Raw genomic sequence first — 18,124 nt, 5'->3', positions numbered from 1 at the left:
CTCTGCGTACCTTTGGTAAAAATGCCATAACTTTCTGTTCTAAACTCCAAATGATAAACCGTTTGATGATTTCGAAAGATAACTCAAAGATCTAAGTATATCATGTTTTAATAAAAGTCTAATTCTTAAGTGTGGTGGGTCAAAAATAAAGAACAAAGTCAAACTTCGCTGTTGCCAGGCTATAAATTTCAGCATTGCACACCTGGGGTAAAAATGGCATAACTCTTTAGATACAAATCTAATTGAGGCAAACTTTATGTCTATGGAAAGCCGACGAACTGGTCTTGGACAAAATGAAGGTCCCCGGCAACGACATGCTCTGATTTTTCAACAACTCAACAAAGCCGCACTTTTAACTATCTTTGGGGAACCAACCTGAAAGTAAACAAAAACACGCATATGAAGCTAATATGTACAATATGATCAACTAATGGACTTAAGTAATGCAAATAAGGGCGCTTGAATATGCAATATTCGGCGTTTATCACACATAATCCAGTACAACACGACCGTACGTAGCACATTGAAGTTGACAGGCACTTTATAAAGGAGAAGCTTGACAATGGCCTAATTTTCACTCTATTCGTTTCCACTAGTGATCAACTTGCAGACATACTCACCAAAGGATTGTTTGGGACGTTTTTTCAGAGACTAACAAGCAAGCTTAGAATGGATGATATCAATTTACCAGCTTGAGGGGGAGTGTGGAAAATTCAGTTCTATAAATAAGGAAATCGTGTGTGTATAGCTGTAGTTAGCTAAGGAAACCGTGTGTGTATAGCTGTAATTAGCTAAGAGATTTTGTAATGTTTTAGTCATTGTAATCCCTGATTTTAGGGAATTAGTTTTTGGTCAATATCTCTAGGATTAGACAGTTTCCTAGTTTTAGAGTTTTCTAATTTAGAACCACTGAAGTGTATTTAATAGTGTAATTTCATTGTGATTTCAATACAATTGAATTTTAGCCCAATTTGTGTCAAATATCAACAAATAAAGTAATGGTGAAATAAGTATTATAAAAATTAGTATGAAACTAATTTTTTTTCTAAGTTGACATTGTAAGTTGACATTGTACTTTAACCAAAATAAATCATGTGTAACATATTATTGGAAATTGAATCCTGTATAGGTTACAATGTTGATTAAAAAAAATGTCTATTGTCTAGAACTAATGTAAAAGAGTAAGTTTGAACATAAACTTAGAAGTCAAAATCAATGGTACCAATACATGAAAAAAGAAGTTAATGGTAAACTATTTAATAGCCTTGGAACATTGGTGGAGGTGGGGAAGAGTATTGCAACCCCAAGTTTGGTGGGAGAATGAAGTCCTCGTGTTTTGGTGGTGGTGTAGAAATCACATGAGTTAGAGGAGGAATTAAAGATCGTGTGGGTGTTGGTGCTTGCAGGTGAGATTGAACCGTGGGTGGTCTGGACGTTGGTAGTGGTGGATGTGATTGAACTGATGGTGTGACAAGAGATTGCTTAGGAGGGGCTAAAACTGGTGTAGAAGATGGTGTTGTTGCATGCGATTGAACTGATGGTAGGAAATGAGATGGCTTAGGAGGAACTAAAATTGGTGTAGAAGTTGGAGCTGGGGTTAGAGATGGCTTTGTGGGTTTAGGAGGAGTCGAAATTAGTGTCAAAACTGGAGTTGGGACTTGAGATGGCTTAGAAGGTTTTTGAGTTGTAGATATTGGTGTTTGAGTTGGAGTCAGGGCTGGAGAGTGTTTAGGAGGAGTTGAAACTGGGGTATGAGTTGGACCCAGGATTGGAGATGGCTTAAAAGGTTTTTGAGGTGGAGAAATTGGTGTTTGAGTTGGAGTTGGGACTGGTGAGTGTTTAGAAGGAGCTGAAATAGGGGCATGAGTTGGAGCAAGGATTGGAGATGGCTTAGGAAGTTTCTGAAGTGGAGAAATTGGTGTTTGAGTATGACTTGGGATAGGAAATGGTTTAGGAGGTGTTGAAACTGGAGTATGAGTAGGAGCTGGGACTGGAGATGGCTTAGAAGGCTTCTGAGAAGGGTAAACCGGTGATTGAGCTGGGGTCAAGATAGGAGATTGCTTAGGAGGTTTCCGTGGAGAACTTGGTGAATTAGCAGGAGCATGAATTGGGGATGGTTTAGGAGGTTTCTGTGAAGGCTGAATTGGTGTTCGAGTCAAAGATGGGCTTGGAGATGTTGTAGCAGGTTTAGGGGGAGCTGAAACAATTGTTCGAGTCGAAGCTGGGCCTGAAGATACTTTTCCAGGTTTAGGTGGAGCCAAAAATGCTATTTGAGTTAGAATTGGGCCTGAAGATGCTTTACTAGGTTTAGGAGGAGCTGAAACTAGTGTTCGTGTTGGAGCTGGGATCAGAGATGGTTTGTTAGGTTTACGAGGAGTCGAAACTGGTGTTAGTGTCGGAGCTGGGCCTAGAAATGCCTTGCCAAGTTTTGGTGGAGTCAAAATTGGTGTTTGTGTCGGAGTTGGCCCTGGAGATACTTTACTAGGTTTAGGAGGAGTTAAAATTGGTGTCAAAGATGGAGTTAAGATAGGAAATGGCGTTGGTGTGTAACTTAATGGACTAGAAGTAGGAGGATGAGTATAAGTCTTTGACGGTGTTGGAGGAGGTGATACTTTGGAAGAAGGAGTTGGTGGAGTTGATGTTGGGGGCTTAGATGTGGGAGGTGGAGTATAACTCTTTGATGGTGTAGGGGTTGATGGATTTGATTGTGGTGGAGTTGATGTTGAAGGTGTTGGCAATGGTGATGCTTGGTATATAGGGGTTGGTGGAGTTGATGTTGGTGGATTTAATGTATGAGGTGGTTTATAACTTGTTGATGGTTTTGGAGGAGGTATTGTTTGGGATGTTGGGGTTAGTGGAGTTGATGTTGATGGAGTCGGAGGAGGTGATGCTTGGGATGTAGGGGTTGGTGGAGTTGATTTTGGTGGCTTTGATGTGGGAGGTGTATTATAACCAGTTGATAGTATTAGCAGGAGGTGTTGCTTAGGATGTAGGGGTTAGTGGAGTTAATGTTGGTTGCGTTGATATTGGAGGTGGATTATAACTCGTTGTTGGTTTCGGAGGAGGTGATGCTTGGGATGTTGGGCTTGGTGGAGTTGATATAGGAGGAGGTTTATAACTTGTTGAAGGTGTCGTAGGAGGTGATGTTTGGGATGTAGGGGTTGGCGGAGGTGATGCTGGGGGCCTTAGATGTGGGAAGTGGAGTATAACTATTTGATGGTATTGGAGGAGGTAATGCTTGGGATGTAGGGGTTGGTGTCGGTGGTGTTGGAGGAGATAATGATTGGGAGGCAGGGGTTGGTGGAGTTGAAGTTGAGGGCTCAGATGTAGGAAGTGGAGTATAACCCTTTGATGGTGTTGGAAGAGGTGATACTTGGGATGTAGGGATTGGTGGAGTTGAAGTTGGTGGCTTTGATGTGGGAGGTGGATTATAACTTGTTGATGGTGTTGGAGGAGGTGCCGTTTGGGATGTAGGGATTAGTGGAGTTGATGTTGGTGGCTTTGATGTGGGAGGTAGATTATAATTTGTTGTTGGTTTCAGAGGAGATGATACTGGGGATGGTGGAGTTGATCTTTGTGGCATTGATGTGGGAGGATGATTATAACTTGTTGAAGTGTCGAAGGAGGTGATGCTCTGAATGTAAGGGTTGGCGGAGTTGATGTTGGGGGCTTAGATGTGAGAGGTGCAGTATAACTATTTGATGGTGTTGGAGGAGGTGATGCTTAGGATGTATGAGTTGGTGTTGGTGTTAGAGAAGGTAATGATTGGGATGTAGGGGTTGGTGGAGTTGAAGTTGGGGGCTTGGATGTAGAAGGTGGAGTATAGCCATTTAATGGGGTCAGTGGAGGTGATGCTTGGGACATAGGGGTTGGTGAAGTTGATGTTTTTGGGGTCGGAGGAGGTGAATTTTGGGATAAAGGTGTTGGTGGAGTTGATGTTGGTGGCTTGGATGTAGGAGGTGGAGAATAAGTGTTATATTCTTGAGGAGGAGGTGATGGTTGTTGTGATGGGCTTGGTGGAGTTAAAGTTGGTGGCTTGGAAATAGGAGGTGCGATCTATGTTTTTCCTTCTTCTAGTGGACGCAATACTTTGGATGATGGGCTTGGTGGAGTTGAAGTAGGTGGCTGTGTATAATTGTTGGATGGGGTAGGGGGAGGTGAGGCTTGGGATGAAGGTGTTGGTGGTGTTGATGATGGAGGCTTGGATGTTGGAGGTGGATTATAACTCATTGATGGTGCCGCAGGAGGTGACGTTTGGGATGTAAGGTTGGCGGAGTCGATGTTGATGGTGTCGGAGGAGGTGATGCTTGGTATGAAGGGGTTGGCGGAGTTGATGTGGGAGGTGGAGTATAACTCTTTGATGGCGTTAGAGGAGGTGATGCTTTTCCACACTTCCATTCACAGAGATCAGGGATTTTCTGAAGTGAACCTATTGTGAGTCAAGAGCAAAACATCATAATTCTTGTCAAAGAGTTTTGCTGGAATTAGCCCTTCGAAATTGTTGTATCTGATGTCAATGTAAACAAGTGAATGCAACTTGAGAAGAACATCTGGAAATGAACCGACGAAGCGGTTATTGCTGACATCAAGCTCTTCCAAATGTTGAAGTTTAGAGAAACTATTCGGGATGATTCCACAAAACCGATTAGAGTTGATGTGGAATGTAGTGAGATCAGTCAAAAGCCCAAGCTCAACTGGAAGGTACCCAGCTATATCACTATGGTTAAGATAAACACCAGAAACAACTGTTAATTTGGGATCATCGCGTGTTGGTGTGCAAAGTATACCATTGTAAGCAAACACATTCTCACCAACCCAATTGGCTGTTACATTATAGGGGTCAGAGTAGATAGCTTTTTCCATGCTTGAAGAGCAATATAAGCTCTCTTGAGCCTTGAATTTGCAAAAGTCCGTTTAATATCAATGTCATATCCAACCCCATCGGGAAGATCATTGTTTTGAGAAAGACTCAAAAGTTGCCGATGAGCAATATAGGATGCCTCGGCATCAGTTAAGGCCAAAGAGAAGGACGAGAAAGAAAAGAACAGAAGGGTGAAGATAAGAAAGTCGGCTGAGACTTTCATGTTTTGATGGTTTGCAATACCAAACTACTACCTTGGATTGGTCCAAGGCTTCTTGCAATCATCTATGCCTCTGCTGGAGGGTCTTATAGGATATGGAGGAAGGAAGTCTTTTGATTGCACCCTCTATTTTTAGCCCCTGAATGCATGGGACTATAATGTACAGTAGAAAATTTTAAAGCGCCTATAATTTTAGGGGCTAAAATTTTGGAGTGATTCGGTTTAGTTTGGTGCGCTTGAATTAGTTATGTATAACAAAGCTAGCTACAAGTTAAAGCACAACCTTAATTTAAACATTCTTTAGCTAGCAGTGACATTTTGGAAGATATGTTAACTTATATATTTGGGTAAAGTACATAGACACCCCCTGAGGTTTGGGTTAAAGACAGACAGATGAAACTTAGCTTATTTTGGGACAAAGACACCCCCTTAAGTTTGATACAGTAACCAAAGACACCTCAATGGTAATGAATTGACATTTTTGCCCTTTAACTTTTATATTGACCCATGTGAATATTGAAATTACCTTTCTAACCTCTATATTTTTAGATATATAAATATATATTTATTTATTTATTTATCTCTCAATAATTTTTATATACACATACATATAATCAACGGAGAAGACGGCGCGTCCTTTACCTCGATGCCGACGGTGGCCTGCTCCTCGCCGGCTCATGATTCTTGTACAGAGCTTCGACGAGTCCATGGCAGAGAGCTCCGCCGACGGCCGTGGCCCACTCTTCGCCGACGCATGATCTTCTACAGAGCTCTGGCTATTCCATTGCTGAGAGCTTTGTCGACTCTAGATCTGCAGCCCACTTTCACAGTTGCTGCATTCACCTCATCGGCAACTATGGGCTCCATGGATTTCACCGACCCTATCGATTCCGGCAGCGATCTGCAGATTGTCCTCACCGGCGAATCGTTCTGCATAGTTCAATATCATTGAAAATTAATACCTAACAAAATAAATAATTGAACAAAATACAAATTAAGAACAGTCTAAGATCACTACACAAATTACAAAATAATAATAATAAATAAAAAATAAAAACAGAGGGCACACCGTTGAAGATAAGAGTTTTGATTTTGGAATAGAGATGAGGATCCTGTTGGCCGGATTTTTTTGTGACTTACCGGAGTTCAAAATCGCCAGTTAGCTGTTAAAGTCACCTTCACGAAAGAGAGAGAGAGCGCAGCTTGGCAGCGACGTTATGGTGGCCGACAATATGCAGCGACGTTATGGTGGCCGACAATATGCAGCGACGACGGCGACAATATCCATTCACCATCGTCGCACTTATCTCAGCTGGTGGCCGGCAATATGCAGCGACGACGGCGACAATATCCATTCACCATCGTCGCACTTATCTCATCGGTGACTATGGTGCTCTATGGGTCAATGGAATTGAAGGCGGGCCGCGGATCTAGAGTCGGCCTCGTCGGATTCAAAAGATCTAGAGTCGACAAAGCTCTCTGCAATGGAATAGCCGAAGCTTTGTAGAACATCATGAATCGGCGAGGAGTGGGCCACGACCGTCGGTGGAGCTCTCTGCCATGAACTCGTCGAAGCTTTGTACAAGAATCATGAGCCGGCGAGGAGTAGGCCACCGTCGGCACCGAGGTAACGGACGCGTCGTCTTCTTCGTTGATTATATATATGCGTATATACAAATTATTAAGAGATAAATATATATATATAGAGAGAGAGGTTAGAAAGGTAATTTTAATATTCACATGGGTCAATATAAAAGTCAAAGGGCAAAAATGTCAATTCATTACCATTAGGGTGTCTTTGGTTATTAGGCTAAGTTTCATCTGCCTGTCTTTACTCCAAACCTCACGGGGTGTCTATGTACTTTATCCTATATATTTTTATGAACTCTGTTTCATTCTTCTTCTCCTTTTTTTTTTTTTTTACACCTTTGTTTTTAGTTTTCATTTACCACATTGAATTTGGCCCCAGTTTGGGACACAATAAAACATGTTTTATAATATATAGAAGATCAAGGTTTTTTCTTAGAACCCGAAAATATATAAGATTCATGTACATATGTATATTTTTTATTTCAAGCGTATGATCCTCTCTGTATATTTTACCAAGAATTTTGTAAATTCTGTATAATGTAACCGCTGACAAGTTTTATATACTTCGAAAGCATTTGGAGAATATTGTTGAAATTGCAATTTCTGAAAGTAGAGAAACTCAGATGTAGATTAAGAGGTGTGGAAAGTTGAAAGAGGCACAGGTTCTATAGATATATATATATATATATATATATATATATATATATATATATATTGAGTTTTACAATACTCATGCTGATCAAACCATTAATGATAAGCTAATCGCAACAAGATGTGTTTCAAATCTTTGAAAATCAAAATAAATTATTGAAAAAATGTAGCTTTGGGAGAACCTTCGCTGCACCCAGGAATAGAAGTTGATTAATTTAGAGGATTTCAGTTCTAAAATATTTTGCTGTAATTTCAAGTTTGAAGTTTCAAATCAATATATTTTTGACTTCTCATATCGGATGCAGAGAGTAGTTCACTTATATTGGAGATTCCTTCTCTGTGTACAGGATTTAAAAATCGTAAACACCAAAATGGTGCAAAGTTGGGACATTAAAATAAAATTAAATTAAATTAAATCGAACCTTAAAATGAGGAAGGCATGTCATTTGGGTGGCCAGGTAGGGTGCACACTGTCCGGTTTTCCTGCCTAAATCAAAATCGAACAATCCTCAACGATTCTTAGCAACTGGAATCAGAACCTGAACCATTAAAGATCTATTCGGTTTGGTTCCACAGTTCTATTTTAAAACTGTTTACTTATATATATCTATATATTAAAAACAAAATGCCAATCACATGGCTTATGGCTACCATTTATACCAAGGCAAATACTTTACATAACAACTAGGCAATACTACTCCTCAATCAGAGGAACGTGAATGATGAAGCAGATTAGTAATATGAGAAATATTACTCCTCAATCAGAGGAACATGAATGATGAAGCAGATTAGTAATATGAGAAATTGAGTGAATGAGTGAGAGAGAGAGAAATACCGACTGCAAATAACGGTATCTCTGGCTCTGGATGACGGCGAACGATGGACAGTGGGAGGCGTGTACTGTGAGAGAGAGATCCAAGGTTACTACAACTTTACTTACAGAACAGAGAGGAGAGAATAACGAAGAAGAATAGTCGAAGAGATGATGTCTCTCTGAGATTCTGTCAGTCAAATGTCTCGTGACTTGGACATAAGGGTGTTTTGAGAAAATATCTTTTTGAATTAGAATTGCAGCTGTAAACAACTCACAACTAATTAGTATCTGTTCTGTCATACCATATACGGAGTATATAATTACATTATGATTGGGTTTTAAAAGATTTACAGAAACGATTATTTGTGCACCTCTCTCTAATTAAGCATATCACAATCATTGGTATGTCCCACTCCCCTAATATTATTTTCTTTGGTAAGAAAAAGATTAAAAATCACAAAATTGACCCTTGTGACCATTAACACCAAACAATTGTAATTGGGTTAAACCTAAAACCCTGTGCTATTTCGTCATTTCTCCATCCAAATGAGTACTGCTCTTACCATTCGCACGAGCTCCCGCTCTTGTATTCTGCACATTCTTACTCTCAATCCAGTTTCGTGATTTCAATGTAGCCGCTTTCGTGCCCCCGCCGCTTCCGCACCCGCCCCATGTGAAACATGGATGCTCTAATGTGCTGTAGTTTCATACCATGATGTCTTGTCTTGTGCTCATCGTGTGCCTTTACTATGGGTATACAAAGAACCTGTTGAGTTTCGGTTCGATTCCAAATGTTGGAAACATTGAGTCCCGGTTCCAGGGTCTTTAAATGGAACCATTTTAATAATAGTATATGTCATTTTTTTAATTATATAATTACTATTATATATGCTTATATTTACCATATATATATATATATATATACACACCTTGTTGACTAAGGCAATAACTTACAAGCATCTATAGATATATGTGTATATATATATATATATATATATAACAGTTTGATGCCGATTTCATGTCACAACGATTTCGGTTTCGGTTCCAGGAACGATTCTGGTTCCAGTTTATCGCCGGGAATAGTACTGAACCGGACCGTGTGCACCCGTGACCTTTACATCATTATCTCAAGCCTTTCCTCCATCCAAAGTGGAAACATGGATCCTCTTCTCTTATGCGTCGTTTCATGTTATGCTGCATCTCGTGCCTTCACATCGTTATCTTGTTCTTTTACTGACGAGGAAGCCACAAGATCCAAATCTCTAGATCTCTCTTTCTATTGATACTTTCTCTCCTTCATATTTCACCACGGTGCCAATCACATACCACAAATTTCAAGAATTCAAGATTTCTTCACGGGATTAATTGTTGAATCAAAAAAAGCTTTGGTACCTTGCCCGTCCCGCCATGTTCACATCCGTTTGGTCAATCCTCTCAGTGCCATGCCATCACTCTGGTATTCGCAAAATGGGGTACTTGGTTCTTCATGTGCTATGTACATTGATATGGATATCCAATTTGAGAATTGATATGGATAAAATTGACAGTCACAAGCATTCCAAAATATAATGAAACAAAACAATAAACAAATGTACTCAATCCCAGCAAAAAATAAGATAATATTTTGACTTTACACCACAACCCCAAAAGACAATAACAAACACAAAAGATGCTCTCTTTTTGGCTCCGGATCGACACTTGTATTAATTGGACAAAGAAAACTCTACGGCACCATGGAATGAGAGAGAATGAAGGAAAATTGGAGAGAGAGAGAGAGTTGTGGTCGTGGATGGGGAGGTGTTATTCAGCTTCAATCTGGTATGATTATATTCCACATTTATTCTAAACGGATGCCGCTCTAATGTTTGGCACACGCTCCCGTTCTCGTGTTCTATGCATGTTGTTACTCCTAATCATTTTTTGTGTGACTTTATTTTTGTCATTTTTGCACTCTAACTCTCGCACGCACTCTATGTGATGTAGAAACATGGATGCTATGATGCATGTGCCGCTGTTTCATACCTCGTTGCCTCATCATGTGCCTTTACATCGTTATCTTATGCCTTTCCTCCATCCAAAGTGGAAACAAGAATCCTCTTTTTTTTTTTTATGTGTCGTCGTTTCATATTGTATTGCATCTCGTGTTTTTATATTCTCGTGTCTTTATATTGTGTATGCAACAACTACACTACATCCTTATCTCATGATGTTGCACTACAATATAGTGCAATTGCCACCTTACTTCCCCAGGTATTCTAACATGGAGAGAAATGTGACGAAAAGCCAATGACGTTTCTTTTATTGATGAGGAAGCCACAATATCCAAATCTCTAGATCTCTCTTCCTACTGGTACTTTCTCTCCATATATATTTCACCCCGGTGCCAACCACATACCACAAATTTCAAGAATTAAAGATTTCTTCACGGGATTAATTGTTGAATCAAGAAAAGCTTTGGTACCTTGCCCGTCCCGCCATCTTCTATCCTCTTCTCAGTGCCATCACTCTGGTATTCGCAAAATGGGGTACTTGGTTCTTCCTGTGCTATATATAGATATAAATATCCAAGTTGAGTATTGATGCGGATAAATTGAGTCACAAGCATTCCAAAATATAATGAAACAAAACAATAAGATAATATTGACTTTACACCACAACCCCAAAAGACAATAACAAACACAAAAGACGCTCTCTTTTTGGCTCCGGATCGACACTTGTATTAATTGGATAAAGAGAAAACTCTACGGCACCACGGAATGAGAGAGAATAATTGAAGGAAAATTGGAGAGAGAGAGAGAGTGAGAGAGTTGTGGTCGTGGATGGGGATGGGGATGGGGAGGTGCTATTCAGCTTTTTACGAAACAATGACTCAAGATCTGTCATAAAATAATTTCTCGTAGTAGAGATAAGGATAAGATAGTTTTTATTTAGGAAAATTACATATAAGTGGTCTTAGCATAGTTATATTATCATTACATGAACGAAGTCTGCGTATTTATGAGAACATGAACTAAAAGTCAAGGCACTTTATTTGACCCCTTTAGTAAGTTTAAATTAGATTTTCACCCCTAAAAGTTTACTTTATGCACGATTTACCCAAAGAACAACTTGTTCAAGTCTTAGAATTTTGTCAAACAGTACTTAGGAACTGCTATATAGCACTAGAATTGGGAGATACAACGCGTGATCTACAAAGAAGAATCGAAGAACTTAGATCTATAATTCTATTAATACAAAATATTTTAGAAGCTAGACGGTAACGATTTTAGTTTATAAATAGACTCGATTTTAATAATTTAGATACTTTTATAAAACGACTAAGAGAAAATCTTGATTATATTAAAGAACAAGTAGTACAGAATTCTAGTCCAAATAATTTAGATAACAAGATAATATTAGTCGCAATTAAAGATATCAATATTGATATTAAAAATATTGCTGAAAATCAAAAAATAATCATAGACTATTTAAAATCCCTTAAAACTGATATCCGAAGGTTATTACAATAGTTTTATGAACATTAGTAGTCCTGATTATTTAATTGCGTTAGCTAAACTTTACAAAATTGATAAAGAACCCATAGGATTTACAAGTTTTAAAACAGACGTACAATCAACTAATATACATATTAGACAAAATAACTTTTTAATCCAATTATTACTCTAGTTATCTGATAAAGTTAATAAACTTGAAGAGAAATTAGAAGTGATACAAGAAAGTATTCCCAAAGAGTCTTCTAAAGAATTATCTGAATTATCAGAAAAAATAAAAGAAATAAAATTGTCAACCAATAACCAGTCCTCTCTTGTAACAACCAAGCGTGTAAATTTACTACAACCTCAACCTCATAAGCAAATACCACAATGGCCATTATCCTTAGAAAAGCCAAAGAAATAATGAGAGTATAAGATTTATATCATAATGAACAAGATGTTAAAAAATATATAGAACAAAGAATGAAGAAGGTAAAAAATAAAGTTAATCTTTATTCCAATAATTTATTAAACATCCAGAGCAAGATATATAATTATTTTAGCCAAAGAAAAATAAGTGCAGTTAATAATCAAGTTATTTTAGACCTTATAACACCCAAAGCATGCCACGAATTAAATGATAATAATTTAGAACTCATGCATTTAGGCGTCATAATGATAGGATTAGTATGATTAAACAGAGTAGGAATAGGAACTAGAGCACTTACTTATATTTATGATGACCGATGGAATAACCATCAACAAGCACAAATAGCCAGCGCCGAAATAGATTTAGCTGACAATCCAGTAATAGTAGGATGTATTTCCAATTACACGATGACTACCAGAGAATTCAGTAAACATATTAAGATAGCTATATCTACAAAAGGATACAATATGACAGGACAATTTGAAAATCTATTAGTTAATACTTTATTTATGGGAAAGGCAGTTAATCAGTATAACTTAAAATTTAAAGTACAATGTAGTGAAATAGTTAAATCTTTTAGTAACAAATATGTCCAGATGATAGAAGCTAGAAAGGTAAGTAGTATTACCCATGAAAGAACAGAATGGAAATTACCTAAACTTACTACTACACCTAAAAAGATTCCCAAAAATAATATGATATATGTTTCAAATAGCAGAGAAGCTAGCATAAGGTTTAGTAATTATAAAAGACAAGACAATTTAGTAGATGATACCCAAGAAGATTTTTTAACTACACTAATAGAGATAGAATCTCCTGAAGAAATAAATGTCCTTTATGATAGATTAACATGAAATTCTAGATAAAATAATGTACGATTTTGATAATTTAGAGTTAGAAGCGTTGCAAGATAAGTATTCAGAACCTAAATACAAACTCATAGAAAGTATTTACTTAGGGCAAGGAAATAATGACGATATTAAGAAAAATATTCTAAGTGTAGGATTTGAATATTTCTATACAGCATCAGACTTAAACACAGTAAAAGAAAAGTTAAATGTAATAGAGCACAGAGAAGGAAAAACACCAGAAGGATCAGAATCTCAGTCAATTGACCAAGAAATGACTGATGAAAGAAAGATTAACACCTTAGGTAGTAATACCATAAATGACGATTATACTACTGGACAAAGATTAAACCCCTCACGTGAAACTTGTGTAGAAAATAGAAATATACTAGATATGTATACATGGACACAATATCGTAAAAATTATGAGAATGTACCAGCACAACAAGCAGGTACAATATTAGACATATCAAGGCACGATCCCCAAGATTGGCAAAAGTAATCAAAAATTGAGAACAAGATTGTATTCGGCAATCTATTTTGACCAATTTTGACAATAGAACTCAAGCATTAACCTATTGTGAAACCTTATTAAGAGGAACCATTCATGATTGGTGGCAGGCTTATAAAGTAACTTATCCCAATGATTATGCCCTCTTACGAGATAATTTTACAATTCAAGGCTTTATCAGCCTAATTAAAAAGGTTTTAGTTGGCGAAGATAGATTATTAGATGACACATTAATAAAATAAAACGAAGCTTTATGTAACTTAGAATTATTGCAGATTTGTGATTTTAGATGCATAAAAGACTACACCAATAAGTTTTTTTGAGTGTTTTGCAGCCACTGGTAAAATAGTAGATAAAACATTCCTCGATAGATATCTTCAGAAGTTACCTGGAAGCGTAGGAACTAAAATATGGAAAAAATGGTTAGAAAATCCTAGACGCGATACGCTAACCATAGGAGATAGAGTTAATCATGTGTATAACATGTTAAAAGTAGAATGTAGACAACGTAAAGAATCTAAACAAATCAAAAAATAATTTTATTATACGTGTAGACAAATAGATTTTCCACCCCAGTATGATTTTATGCCTCAGAAAAATTATAATTATAAGCGCAATAAACCTAAAAATTATAATCTATGCAGAAGTAGGACCTACAAGAACTTTCGTAATAAAAAACCTTATGTCAAAACTAACCCTAGGCAATTCAGAAAGCGGCCTTGGTATAAAAAATAAAAAATAAATAAAGATAAAAAGGATAATAAAGACAAGGATAATAAGGTAAACACGTTACCCACAAAAGAAAGACACTGCAAATGTTTTATTTGTGGAGATCCAGGACATATTAAACCAAATTGCCCTTATCGATATAAGCAGAATCCTATCAAAAGGATACAAGAAAAGATCAACATACTTGAAGATATTGAAGAACAGATAGAAGAATTATATGAACTAGAAAGTATTTATGACTTTGATGATGCTAATGAAAGTTTATATAGTATTGAGAGCTTAGATAGCAACTTTGATAATGATGAAGACTTTGAACAAGGGCTTCATTCAATAGAAGATTTTGTTCACACTATAAGTAATCCATCATGTCAGTATAGCTAAACAGTGCAATACATCTATTACAAAAGGTCATTACTGTGAAAACCTTTGTAAAACTTTATTATGTCATAATTGCTATACAAAATATGAAGATAAGCAAGAGGATATTTTAGTTGAATCTATAAATTCAATATATAAACCATCTAGTCTAATTCAATTCCCGGTAACATTAAAATTTAGAGAAAAAATTAGTTCAAACCTCAGCTATGCTTGATACTGGAGCATCCAAAAGTATAATTCAAAAACATTTAGTACTAGACGAAGCCTTAGTAAAGTTAAACTATAATGTTAACATGAGCCAGTATAATAATGAAAAACTTCCAATAATCCATTGTGTTCAAAACATTCCTATATTAATTAATAATGAAAAGTTTGTTTTACCTCAGATTTATGTAGTTAATAATATTCCTAGCACCTATGATTTTATCTTAGAATTAAATTTTATAAACTCACTCACCGGAGGATTTATGTATACCCCTACAGGTTTACAGTTTTAAAGAAAGGAATCTTTATTCCATCTAGAGATCCTTATATTCCTCAAAAAGAAAAAGGAGCCATTATATATGTTAATACTTTACCTATGACAGAAGAAAATACAGAAAATTTATTTGATGTATCCGAATTTTTAGAAAACGTTTCTGAAGCCTTAATGTTTCTTAGTCATCTAGATGAACCAAAGATTTTCCTTAATAATAAAGCTATATTAAAAAACCCTAAACTAAACATTGATAATCTTATAAGACTAGCTGAAACCACAGAGATTTTAGGCGAAGATCCCCAGAAACACTGGTATAAAAATAAAATTGAAGCAAAATTAAAAATAATAAATCCTTTTATAACTATAAAGACACAAGATAATCTTCATACCCTAGATGATCAAGACGAATTCCAAAAACAAATTAAAGAACTTTTATTACTAAAAGTAATACGAAAAAGTAATAGTAGACATAGGAGTCCAGCTTTTATGGTTAGAAATCATGCAGAAATAAAAAGAAGGAAAGCTCGTATGGTTATAAATTATAAACGATTAAATGATAACACATATGATGACAGTTATGAGATTCCTAATAAAGATGTGTTACTAAATCGAATACAAGATAAAAAATGGTTTTCTAAATTTGACTGTAAATCAAGATTTTGGCAAATCCGTATGGCTGACGAATCCATCGAATGGACTGCCTTTAAATGTCCTGAAGGACATTATGAATGGTTTGTTATGCCATTTGGATTAAAAAATGCCCCACAAGAATTTCAGTGCAAAATGGATACTATATTTAATAAACACTCAAAATTCTGTTGTGTTTACATCGACGATATATTAATCTTCAGTCAAACTAAAGAAGAGCATAAAAAACATCTTGAACTTATATTCAACGAGTTTATAACACAATGACTCATTATAAGTAGTAAAAAGATGATATTAGAAAAACAGGATATTGAGTTTTTAGGTTTATACATAAAGGACGGGAAAGTAGAATTATAATCTCATATTGTCAAAAAGATTTTAGACTTTCCTGATAAATTAGAAGAAACCAAATTATTACAAGCATTTTTAGGATTATTAAACTATGGTCGCAATTTTATTCCAAAATTAAGACAATTAGTAGGACCTTTGTATTCAAAATTAGGAAAACATGGTAAAAAATATTTCAATACCCAAGACATAGAGTAAGTTAAGAAAATTAAATCTTTAGTCTCTCAATTAGAACCTTTACAACTTCCCCTTGAAAATAGTTATAAAATAATTTAAACAGATGCATTAGCTCAAGGATGGGTAGGTTTACTTCTTCAAAGACCTACAAAAGAATCTTCTCGAGATGAAGAACAAATTTGTCACCATGCTAGTGGAACTTTTAATAAAGCACAATCTACTTTACCTTTAATAGATCTAGAAATTCTAGGAGTAACCAACTCTATTGACAAATTTCAGATATTCCTTGACAAAGAATTTCTTATAAGTACAGATTGTGATAACATAGTTAAATTTGCAAACAAAGCAAAGAAACAACGGATGTCTGTAAAACGATGGATTTCCTTTATTGACTGTATTACTGGAAGATGTTTTAAACCCATATTTGAACACGTTAAAGGAAAAGACAATTATTTAGCAGATATTCTATCCCGTTTACTAATTAATTGTTAATTTTGCAAGAATGGAAATCAAGAGCAACAACAGCTATAGCCTTATACCAGGCACTTCTAATCCTCTTTTGATTATCCAAAACCCAGCTCAACAGTTCCGCGCTAGACATAATCTTTTTCCTGACCAAAAACTTATTTTAGATAATATTTGGTTTTCTAGAAACAACCCCGATAGAACCCTCGTCAAAAATCTAAATACTTTAAGTGAATATTTTGTATCATCTAATAAAGCATATCAGAATTTACAACAAGAACATGAGACGCTTATATCTCATTATAAAAAGTTAAATTTAGCTTATCAAAAAACGACAGCAAATCCCACAGAGCTAACTATTTCTGAGCAACGGACTGATGAAGATGAAAATCTTCAGAAGGTTCAATTTCTGCAGGTACAAACCAAGTATGCCAAGTTATTACCCATGTTTTCTCCCACATATAGAGAAATCATGAGACAACAAGTTGAGCTATTTCCTAAAGACATCAAAGAACTCATCCTTGAAGAAATTAAGTCAGATGGGCTCAAGGAATGTGTTGATATCCAAAATTACCTCGGAAATAACAGTCCACCCAAAGGAACCCGTTATAACTATTTTTTCCTACGATTTATACAGACAGGCAACCTTACACCTATGGCTATTATCTTGTTAGATGTAAACCCTATTTTCTTTATTCCTTTTGAAATAATTAGAAAAACCTTTTTCTTTACTAAAACAACCATTTGTTATTTAAGCAAGCTGTTAGAATTAGGAATGATCTATAGTGTCACCATACCAAAGGACACGCCCTTAGAATATGTAGATTCTTTATGTAATTTTCTTAACTGTTTAAACCAAGTCATTGCCTTCAAACAGAAACTAACCCAAAATTTCATGCCAGAAAGTCCAATTCTCCTTCAAATCCATAGTATTCCTCCAGAATGGGTAAAAGATGGATATATAATTCTGGGACAGCATAGAATTTACACTCACTCTGATCCCACAGAAGTCAAAGTTCTTACCCGACACATTAATTTTGTAAATAACTTTCGAAATGAGATAGAACTAGCTACCTTTAACCATCGGTATACTACAAAGCCTATCGTCAAGTTAACATGGAAATTTTTGTTAAAGCAAGAATTCCTCATGTCCTTAAGTCTCCTCCAGAGATTGAGATATCCCCAGAAGTTGAAGAAATAATAAATGAAGAAAAAATGTTGTTGGAACAGTTCGATCTCACTTACAGAAATGAAGAAACTAGCTTACCAGACAGTACTGATGAATACTTGGCCCGCAGGCATGTAAGAGCACGAGTTGACAGTCTAACAGATAGCACTACCGACAAAAATTTGTCCAATATGCAAGATTTCTAGAGGAAAAATAGATTCTCCACAATGAATAGGAAAAAACAACCTCAGCATTCAAGAAAAATAGATTCTCAACAATGTACAGTTAAAAGCAGATCCACCGAAAGCAGATTCGCAATAGTAAAAGTAAATATA

At 36.1% G+C, this 18,124-nt stretch overlaps 2 protein-coding genes across 2 annotated transcripts; both read right to left on the bottom strand.

Moving 5' to 3' along the window:
* Positions 1-1,256: 1,256 nt before the first annotated feature.
* On the bottom strand, positions 1,257-4,398 carry LOC132295744 (proline-rich extensin-like protein EPR1). The gene is made up of 2 exons (XM_059794035.1): positions 4,090-4,398; positions 1,257-2,927 (listed from the first exon to the last, which is right to left on the bottom strand). Exons 1-2 carry the CDS (start codon positions 4,396-4,398, stop codon positions 1,257-1,259), a joined length of 1,980 nt encoding a protein of 659 aa, XP_059650018.1.
* Positions 4,399-4,407: 9 nt separating this feature from the next.
* Positions 4,408-4,863, bottom strand: LOC132295743 (leucine-rich repeat extensin-like protein 4). The gene has a single exon (XM_059794034.1). It carries the CDS (start codon positions 4,861-4,863, stop codon positions 4,408-4,410), a length of 456 nt encoding a protein of 151 aa, XP_059650017.1.
* Positions 4,864-18,124: the final 13,261 nt, after the last annotated feature.

This window comes from Cornus florida, unplaced genomic scaffold, assembly GCF_030987335.1.
Source record: "Cornus florida cultivar Cherokee Brave unplaced genomic scaffold, ASM3098733v1 CherokeeBrave_3.0.0_Hap2_Chr02, whole genome shotgun sequence".
Classification (NCBI taxonomy): Eukaryota; Viridiplantae; Streptophyta; class Magnoliopsida; order Cornales; family Cornaceae; genus Cornus; species Cornus florida.
This window is presented reverse-complemented; position numbering and strand designations above follow the sequence as displayed.